General features: G+C 39.8%; 1 protein-coding gene across 8 annotated transcripts in view; it reads right to left on the bottom strand.

Annotated features, from left to right (window-relative positions):
• Positions 1-10,579, bottom strand: part of LOC110984566 (uncharacterized) — a 74,964-nt gene that overhangs the window by 4,846 nt on the left and 59,539 nt on the right. For 7 of the 8 annotated variants that reach the window (XM_087136282.1, XM_087136281.1, XM_087136283.1 and 4 more), the window contains 8 exons: positions 8,800-8,943; positions 8,074-8,172; positions 5,807-5,905; positions 4,909-5,010; positions 4,010-4,135; positions 3,709-3,840; positions 2,578-2,706; positions 1,858-2,006 (listed from right to left, as the gene is read on the bottom strand). In XM_087136282.1, coding sequence (XP_086992408.1) covers positions 1,858-2,006; positions 2,578-2,706; positions 3,709-3,840; positions 4,010-4,135; positions 4,909-5,010; positions 5,807-5,905; positions 8,074-8,172; positions 8,800-8,943 — 980 coding nt within the window. The remainder of the gene's footprint in view (positions 1-1,857; positions 2,007-2,577; positions 2,707-3,708; positions 3,841-4,009; positions 4,136-4,908; positions 5,011-5,806; positions 5,906-8,073; positions 8,173-8,799; positions 8,944-10,579) is intronic. The other variant, XM_087136280.1, reaches the window with a different exon arrangement.

Raw genomic sequence — 10,579 nt, 5'->3', positions numbered from 1 at the left:
CTGTAAATGAGTAAAAAATTAGCACACCCTGCATACTGACGGTACAGGGTTCAACACCCAACCAAGCCCACATGGACTTCCCACACTTCATGCCAGGATTTGACAGTTTCAAATGATTAAACTCATCTTTCATTTTCATTCCCATCTGGGTATTAACCACTTCCCATCGGGGTTTCCAGAACCAGACATGTATTCTTTATTCGAGAGGCCGGGGTCTCCGAAATCAGACAAACGGAACTGGGCCTTGTAACAAAAGACTGTACTCATAACAAAAGACCAGGCTGCTGGGCATTACCAACATTTTTTCACTCTCAATTGTGGAGATAATCCAGCCTTGTTTTGAAACAGTATACCACAGTTTTGGAGATTTAGCACAAGCAGATTACCACGGAACAAAAGCACTCCACCACTGCAGCGATGAGCCACACAGTACCACTTCACACTAATCAGGCGCCTTTTTAAAAGAGGTCAGCAGTGCACTGTGCCAGTTACGTGAACAAAAGAAAATTATGTAACACCGCAAAATCTGGGCTCTTTTACAAGGCGGCAGGCCTGGTTGAAATACCCCAGCGTCAATAGATGTTGTCTGTCAGATTAAAGTAGAAACCAGACAGTCCTTTTTGTGGGTGTAAGTGTCCAGTATATGAAGATAGGAATTTTTAAAGAATTTTAAAAACAGAACAAATGATAATTATCCCGCCCCCAGCATCATCAACATTGATAACTGCCACCGACGGGGAGTGGTTGAACGATTGATAACTGCCACTGACGGGGAGTGGTTAAACGATTGATAACTGCCACTGACGGGGAGTGGTTGAACGATTGATAACTGCCACCGACGGGGAGTGGTTGAACGATTGATATAACTGCCACTGATGGGGAGTGGTTGAACGATTGATAACTGCCACCGACGGGGAGTGGTTAAAGGATTGATAACTGCCACCGACGGGGCGTGGTTGAACGATTGATAACTGCCACTGACGGGGAGTGGTTGAACGATTGATAACTGCCACCGACGGGGAGTGGTTAAACGATTGATAACTGCCACCGACGGGGAGTGGTTGAACGATTGATAACTGCCACTGACGGGGAGTGGTTGAACGATTGATAACTGCCACCGACGGGGAGTGGTTAAAGGATTGATAACTGCCACTGACGGGGAGTGGTTAAAGGATTGATAACTGCCACTGACGGGGAGTGGTTAAAGGATTGATAACTGCCACCAACGGGGAGTGGTTGAACGATTGATAACTGCCACTGACGGGGAGTGGTTAAACGATTGATAACTGCCACTGACGGGGAGTGGTTAAACCTGTTAATAATGGCATGCAATTTGGATTTTGACATAAAACGAGGAAATTCCAATCTTTACAAGACTTTGTAAAGTGTTTTTCAATTTTTAATGGCATGAGTGTGAAGCAAATAATAAGCTGAAATCAGCTGATCCAAGAAAAAGGGGCTCGTAATAAATGCTTGTTTCTTTGAATTGTCCTTGAATTCACAGTCCTCCTATTAAAAAACTTGATGTTTATTTTCATTTTTAGTTCACAAAACTTACAAGAAAAATAATCAGTGATTTTATTACTGAACATTTGGCTAGCATCAACAAGAAGTAAAGATTTTCTAAAGCCGTCAATGTTTTAGTTTCTAATTTGCAAGAAACATCTGAGAATACCTTTTCATCTCCTGAATTTGAAAAATAAACATAGTTTTGTTCCCTTTGAAATGAGTGCTTACTACCAAGCACACCATAAAAACAAAACAAGATAGTATTCCTTAGCACTTAATTTTGATCTGATCCAAGCAAAACCACAGTACTCCTTCAAAAATTAGCCCAAACAAATCATAAGAACACACCTTCTTTTGAGTTCCTTGGATTCTGCAGACAGCGTATGTACTGTTCTGCTGTCACTGAGTTTGAATACGTGGTCTCTTTCAGCATCAGTGTCGTTGATGTTACGGATGTTGTAGAGCTTAATGGGCAGGGTAAAAACAGGTCGCACGTCCTGAACAGGGGAAAAAAGAGAAAATAGATTACTGACAAGAGTTTTAGTTGAGTCTGCTAAAGGTCAATCAGAAGTCTGGTAGTATACAGGAAAATAAACAAAAGGGCTTCACTACAGTTGATTTGAATAGCATGTGATTTGACTTGAGATTGAAACTCTTGTGATGGACTTGTTAAGACAATGCAAACTTGACTTAGATTACTAATTTTAAGTGAGGATAGACTGGAATAGCACATGAACCAGTGACATCTAGATTTTGGGGGGGTCTCTCCTTTTTGAGCTTTCTATAAATATGTCACAGGTTTTGTTAGTAGAGTGATTAAAACTGTGAAGACTGCTGATGATGATGGGCCAAGAAAAGTAGACACCATTCCCCAGTAAATGCAACAAAGAAACTGACTTGGCCAACCAAGACCAGATTCTCAAAAAAAAAATGGCCAGCCTTTGAAAATGCACACAGTAACAAATCAAAAACCTTGCACACGACTGCTGAAAATAACTTTTGATCAATCTTGCATACCTGCCAAGTATTCTAATATACAGTCCTTGTAACATGGAACATGGAACCAACCTTTGGTGCTTTTAGAACAAACATATCCTGCTCTGTCACAACCACCCAGAACTTTGTCCAAGCCCCCTTGTAATGAAGATACAGAAAGCTACTAAATGAGTTGTCTTCATCTATTTCTGGGATCAACGACTACAAATTGAAAGAGAAAACAAAGATATCAGTTAGAATACTTTATACATGAGCAGCGATGAACCTAAACCTTGCTGATGTCAGAAATATGCTTGTTTTGAGTAACATAACCGACTTTTGAGTGGAACAGGATTTGAAGATGAAACATTCAGAATGCTATGCCAGCATTCTATCAACTGATCTATCCAACTCTACATGTATAGTGGAAGCTTCTTCCTAATATCTGACTATTGTGTTCAAGGCTCCCTTCCACAAGCTGTTCCATCGCTGGCCCAGTGTTGAGGGGACCATTTCATTTGTTAGGAAATTTGGGAGAGAGTTGTGGGCACAATAACTTTCATTTGACACCTATGTAGTACCCAGAACTACACTGTCGTCAGGTGTGAACCAGTTGAGTCATGTTCCCTGATCCTGGTGCAGAAACATTGGTAATAATATCGGGTTAACCCTTCCACATTTTTAGATATTTGGTGCTGAAATGCCAGAAAGACACAACTACAGAAACATATCCATGTGGAATTGGAACCTACGACCACCTGTCTTACTGCTGGAGCAGCTCGTTAGGGTCATTCCCTGGCCAGTTCTAATCTAATATACAGGTGGTGCTGTAAAAACTGCTGCTTTGCCTTATAGCAAAAAAGTGGAAATCTGGGAAACAATGTCCCCCAAATCACTCAGAAAAAAGTATTAATCAAAATAATAGGGGTATGATTTAAATTGAGGGCAAGGTGCAGCGCAGATCTCTGTTTGATCACTAAATAAATTGATTGGAAACAATACGGCTGCACCTGAATGTCCTACACAAACTGTTCTGTCAAATCTCATCGCTCACATTTTGCAGTTAGCTGCAACTCTCAAGGCATTTGTGGTCAATGACATCCTGTACGAATATTTTCATGTGAATGGTTCCCTCCTGACTCCCAATGGTTGACCAGATCGTCCAAACATCCATTGTTCAGCTGACGTTGATCAAACTCAACCTTAATGATGCTATCGACTTACCCTTCGAGCAAGTTTCTTTATCTCTTCCTCATCTCCTTTTATTACGTAGTAACACTTGATGCAAACTTTGTTCATTTTGTTGTCATCGTACTCTAAGGGTGCCTCAAAGTTGGAACATTTGTGACAAACGACCTGCAATGAGCACAAAACAAGCCTTTCTTCTGATTCTGTAGGACTTTTTATTCTTTAGGGGAATGGTTGGACACACAGGTGCCTTCACTGCAGTTTCAACTGATTATGACATGTTATTAAGTACTGTATGGGATTAATGGTGTAAGAGAGCTGTGCTAGGTGTACTCACCGCACCACATGCTCTGCAATGGTGTCTCCGTTTGGTTAACTTGAAGTCTGTGCCACATCTCATACACATGCTTGTCTCATCATCCTTGATCCATCTAGGGCAAGACTCTCCGGGTACAAATTTGGCCTTCAGAGGACAGAAAAGTATCAGGAATCACCGAACTGTATTGTTTGTTGACTGCATTGTTTTTTTGGTGATGTAGTGAGAAGACTGTGATTCTAAGCACGTTTTGGCAAGAAATTTAAAATCATGTGCTTGGGCAAGATTGGAGACGAAATATGTACAGAACATCCAGCAGAGAGGAAAAAACAATGAAAAACTGGCTAAGACTTTGTAAGTCCTGACTGTTATTTGTGTACAAAGTGCAACAAAAAAGCAAAACTTCAATGATTAACCCCTTGACGATGGGAATTTCTTTCTGAAAGCCGACTCCAAGAATTCCAGCCTCGCTTGGCCACGAAGACCACCTGCCAAACCGCAAATTCTTGGTTTGTGGCCCTGCGTGCTCTGCATGCTTTGAATTACACAGTGAAAAGGCTCATTGTTCGGTGGCATGTGGCTCTACTCATGCTTCTACATTCCCGTTGCCTCTTTTCAAAGTGGGGACTATTGTGAAGCTAGTTATTATGATGCAAAATCGGTCTTTTCATTTCTGGGCTATACACAAAGGCCAATCACCATATATACAAGAGCCAGGGTCTGCCTTTTTTCACGGTGTTTGCTCGAGCGTGGGCCGAGAATAATAGCTGAAAAGTGGGCTGAGGACCTCAATTTTTACAGCGGCTCTAGCTGCATCCGGGCGTGAAGGAGTTAAACCTCTACAAATTTAGAATGCTTTGGGTCAAAAGTCCAGAAATCTGGAAAAATTCTGAGAAATCATAGCCCTGATGTGCACGTACCTTGACACCATACTCATCTCCATTTTGCCTGTCTCCCACTGCATCATTTGTCCTGAAAGTTTCCTTTTTCCAATACATCTCTTGAATAGCGGACAGCAGCACCTATGAGATAGATATCATTGCAAAGAGGGCATTTTAATAAATTTGCCTTTCCAACATTTCCAGCTATCTGAACTGACAGCTTCAGGATGTCCCTAAAGGCATGCATCTGTCCACAGTTGAATACTCCATTTGAGTCGTTCAGTTAGCTCCACTAATTACCACGCTTTGGGTTTGACTCCTACCAAAGAAAGCCTGTAAACATTTTCTTTGCACACTCTCAGACAGCAACGATTAGAAATTTCACAACAATTGGAAGGTTGAATTCTTGTTTGCCAAGTGTATGTCTGTCAACTCCACACAAGGAGAGGAGACAAGTTGGCCTTCTTTCTTGACAGGAAGTTGTGCAAATTGGTTTATTTCCTGGAAACAATTTCCAATTTGTCGGTTCCAACACCATGTGAACTGAGATGATCTTATCACGAATCCACTCTTGGCATCAATTACTCCCCAAAACTCAGTGTGAACTTAAATATTGAAGTTCTGAAAGGTTTTTTAAGTCCCTTTTTATTAAAGATCATTAAATCATTAAAGATTTGAGTCACAATCATGGACACAAAACTGACTATGATGAGGAATGTGTGAAGCAATGACGAGAATTCACACTACAAATCTGCCCCACTTCAAATATTTCAACTTGGGCACGAGACAGCCAATGCTTTATACATTCATGTTTGCTCTTACGCACTACATTCAGCACCTTGGTTACAACCCAACATAAATGGAAGGAAAATTGCTTACTCTAGGATATATCTTTAATGTAGGATGGAAGATTCAGAAAGTGAACATTTCTGCCTACCCTCATCCAATCTTCTCTCTCTTCCTCTGAGTTGGTTTGGAACTCAATACTCTTGGTCTTACTCTCGATGATGAATCGACAACTATTACTGTCCAACACCTGCTCAAGGTTACAGATGAAGGAAGAATCCATAGAAGGACAGGTGGCAGGTGACAGCAGACACATCATGAGGAAGGTATGGAGAAGACAATGGAATAAAGCAAAAGAAGGTAGTTAGGTTTTAGGAATCTGTGAGTTTAATATAGAGTTGATGAACTGTGTCAAGAGTACCAGCTTTTTGTTTCAAGCTTTCTTGAGGTTGGTTTATATTTCAGGCACATGCAAATATAAAGTGACTTCTGTCATTGCCAAATTGTTACAGTGAAATTCCCTAGAGATGAAATGTGTTCATCTGTTGCAAATTCACAGCATGAATATTTAATCTCACCTCAGAATTTCATGCTCATGCAAAGTATGAACTGTTGTGAAATTCAAAAAGAAGACATGATGTTTGAATATTGTATCACTCTTTAGCCTTCCACTCACTTTAGCCTCCCACTCACTACCTGATTACACTGACCATATTAAACCAGAATCACTTTATTATTACCCACAATTATGTCCAAAACTTGTCGAGAACTGGCGACCTAAATTCACACTTCACATCAATGTGACTGTAAGAGCTTATGATGACATTATTATAAACATTCATGATGACTGTACTTGTCACAACCCTGCCAAGTAGAAATTGGTTCCTACACTATCGGGCCTTGTGGTATGGGGTGGTAAAGCAATTTGAAACATCTAACAGAATGGATTGGAACTTAAAGTTGCAGTAGGCATATCAAAATCCTAACAAAATAATGTTGCAATGACAGTTAATGTTTCAGGCTTTTCATATGCAAATCAGCAACTTCTGAGGCAAGCTTACTCATGATGACAGAAGAAAGTTGAATAGCATAGGCAGCAATTCAAGCCTCATTTTGTGCTCATCTCTTGGTAAAATTAACCTTAAACTTTAAGCATAGTGTACATTACAGCTGCTGGACGGACATGGCTGGACCTTCCTTATTACCATGGCAACAGCACACAGCGCCACCAACACTGACTAGTATCTGCTGTTCTGTGCACTGGCAGCATTGATTACTATTTTTGTTATGCCTCCGAAGAATTTTCAAATTTCAACTAAAAGCATTCAGGAAAAATAATTTTACAGTCACTTTCTTTTGTTTCCATAGCAGAGATACTTCCTTCCATGCTCAGTTTCATGTATTTTTTTCCATGCACTCAAATAAACTGTTTTCGTTTCAATGTTTTCCTTTTCCAATTAGGAAGTCTAACAGACTCCAGCAGATACCAATCCATTTCTGCCAATCCTCCGCAGTACCATTCCTTTACTGACGGCAAACAAAAACATGGGGAAATCCATTACTTCAAATGATATTCCATGCAAAAATTAACCAACTGAAAATTATTCAACCAGTGTCTTTCTCCCCGAAAACATTTTTAAAAATCAGCTAAATGCAGAATCTTTGCATGCTTAAGTACTCAGTTAGATATATCTTAAACATATATCGCCAACTACAGTTCTGACATGCCCCCAACTTATGCCCCTCCAAAGTTGATCATCACATGTTACACTCTATTCAACAGTTTCGTAGCCAAACAAACAACAGAATTTTTACACATTATGTTCGATATATTTTTTTTAAAAGAAAAGTACAGAGCATTAATGACACAGCAACCTGGGAATATATTTGATAACCATGTTGTTAAATCCTGTGCTTCTATACAGATAGATATTGATAAGATGGCATTTTGAATTCTTTTATTTGCTTGGCTGAAAAATTTCATGCAGTGTCAAACAAAAACTGAACCAAAGGAAGAAGCTTTCATTTGAGACAAAATATGCAGTTACCAAAAATGTTGAAAATATTGATAAAAAATAATGAATGATTACCATCAATGTGATAAATACAGACAGCACTGTTTTTCTTCATAAACACAATTTGCACATTTTACATTTTTGAAAATAAAACACTCTTTTAATTTGTGCACTTTAGAGAAAAGTATGAAAAGAAACATTCTCTCAACCAAACCAAAACAAAAGCAACTGTCATTTTGTCTAAAGCACTATTTTGCAGCCTTTTATCCTTGATTCAAAACCAAATTGTAACCAAGATTGTTAGGAAATGAACATATCTCAAATTCAGTAAAACTTCTTTTTTGGCACAATTTTTGCCAAAACAAAACTGCTTTTCAAAAGAAATGCAGGAAAGAGTACTCACACTCACCTTCATGCCGTCCACTTCCATCTTCAACTTGACCTTGTAGTTGGCTGAGGTCAGAAGACGTTTCTTCTCACAGCACAGGAGGATGTCATTGAACTGTGAGTAGAAATTCAAGAAATGATTGAATCAGGTGTATTGGCTGTGAGTAATGACAGTTGAGGGAGCCCTCTCTGTGTCTAACAGCAGGTTAATATGTAAAAGTGACAGGTATGCAGAACTGTGATGTCAGGTCTAATACACTGCAGATTTTAAAAAGTTGAACACATTCCTACTCAATTAAATTTTGCTGCAGACATTTTGTGATATTGAATTCCCTTCACACTGTTGTTTGTTTGAAGAAGGAATCGGCCTTTAGAACCAAGCGAGGGCACTTTGATTAGCTAGAACAATCTTGAATCCTCCAAGTCAATATTATAGCCTACTACTGCAACAACATGGAGTATGTGCAAGTATAATTCTTCATACACCCAAACTTACAAATCAGTGATCTAGCCAATCCAGAGTCACACTGTAATACCCTTTAATCATTATACCCATTGTGATAAAAACCAAGCCATAAAATCTCAACCCTAAACTAGATTTATAGAGCTGCCCCAAAACCAGCTGAGAGAGGAAAAGTTAAGAGCCATCTATTTCAACTTGAATTCCAATTGGAGCGTGGGGATTTTACTACAAATTTTCTCCTCAGTATGCATCTCCAGTTTTGGTCTTCCACCTGCTCACCAAGAAGATGTAGCGGTCCTGTGGCTCCTTATTCTTAGCAGCAATCTTGGTTATCTTGCCTTCCTTGAGGAGATGCCTAGTTGGGTCAATGATGTTCTCCCCATCAATCTTCTGATTGATCTTCAAAAGCTTCTCAAACTGATCCTGAGATGCGTAGCAAATAAGAAGTAAAGGCCTTCATAGGATTATGGGATTTATTCTTTCCTGTATCCATGGCAACTGAAAGGATCCAAAAAATGAGATCTGAACTCAGTGGTCTACAGCCTCTTTATGTTGGTCATCCAATTCAGTGACACACACCAATATTTCACAGGTTCAATCAAATCTGAGCTAAGTACATTTCAAAATTAATTTGCTTACAGGAAAAGTACACATACAACAAGGCAGAAGAGTCTATTAGCTGCTATTAGCTATTTAGTTAGCTCTAAACATAACTGCACTTAAAAACCCCATATTATCAGTTATTCAGGCATGCAACTTGGACTTTGACGAAAAAAACAAGGAAATTCCAATCTTTACAAGACTTTGTAGAGAGCGCATGAGTGTGAAGTGAGAAACAAGGAAATCAGCTGATCCGATGAAAAGTTGCTTGCCTGGTTATTCTGCTTCGAATACTGGCAAAAAAACCTGTTTTCATTGTGGGACTGAAACGTTTCCTCTTTTCATTGAAACTGTTTTTGTTTGTTGCTTAATGTGCACAAGTTTATGTTCAAGACAGTTTTCATATTTAATGGAAAGTGGGCTCTCAGTGAGGTAATGCCTTGAAAGATTACTTTTTTTCCCACTATCTGCTCAGGCATTTGCCTATGCTCGCATCAAGGCTAAGAGCAATTAATTACAGCTGCATAATTAGGAGATTTATAGGAAATTAACATAATGCAATACAAAACACCCAACACAGTGTTGTCAAATATCAAACTCATTTATAATCAATACAGTCCAAAAGTTCCACTCTCCCAAGTGGGAGAAATAATGGAACAACCTCTCAGTTTACAAAAAAAAAAAAAGTCCAAAAAACTGTCACTTCCTGGAGTCACGGTCAGGAACATCAATGTCAAGAAGTCAAAGGGAAATGTTGTTCCCCGTGTGGTATTGTACCACAAACAGAAATACCCCGGCTAGATTTAGTTAACCTCTGGGACTGTAATCACTACCAGCACGTTTTTTTTTTCCTTTTTTGGTGGGGGGCCACCATAATGTCAGAGGCAAGACCAAAAAAACCAGGAAGGTGATAATTTGTCTGGGAAATTCCACTTTTCCTGTCTGCGAAGGCACGTGGTCACAGACCGAGTTGTTGTGGTTAAAGGTTTGTAACCAAAGGTCCTGAATTCCTCAGGACAAGACCGGGTTTGGGGTTGGGGCAGAGTGCAGGGCAAACTGGCAAGAAATCAAATCTACCATCCTCTCCCCCTTGAGGAAAGTTGAGTTGTGTTTTGGCCATATCGTAAACTGTTTTTGCTGTTCTCCCTTCTTAGCTGGTACCTACTCTACCAGCCCCCTCATCATGGTCATGGCCCCATGACGGTCATGGCCCCATATATGGATTTCTGCTGGATTGCTAAATATACATGTAACCACCGGTTGGATTCGCTAGCATGAGTCATCCTCAGCCACCAGGAATAGACAACAACGGCTAAAGTGATGTCTCAGGCCTAAGACTGAAGGATTGTACCAACTCCCTTGTACCACAGCAAACATAACACTTGTTATGCAACCAATCTCACCCTTCAGAGAATTGTCCAGGACCTTCTTTCTGCACTAAAACCGTAACAATTCCATC

The sequence above is a fragment of the Acanthaster planci genome, linkage group LG04, assembly GCF_054643075.1.
Source record: "Acanthaster planci isolate LZ-2023a linkage group LG04, COTS_SCS, whole genome shotgun sequence".
Taxonomy (NCBI): domain Eukaryota; kingdom Metazoa; phylum Echinodermata; class Asteroidea; order Valvatida; family Acanthasteridae; genus Acanthaster; species Acanthaster planci.
Note: the sequence above shows the minus strand (reverse complement) of the source record. Positions and strands in the feature narration are given on the sequence as shown.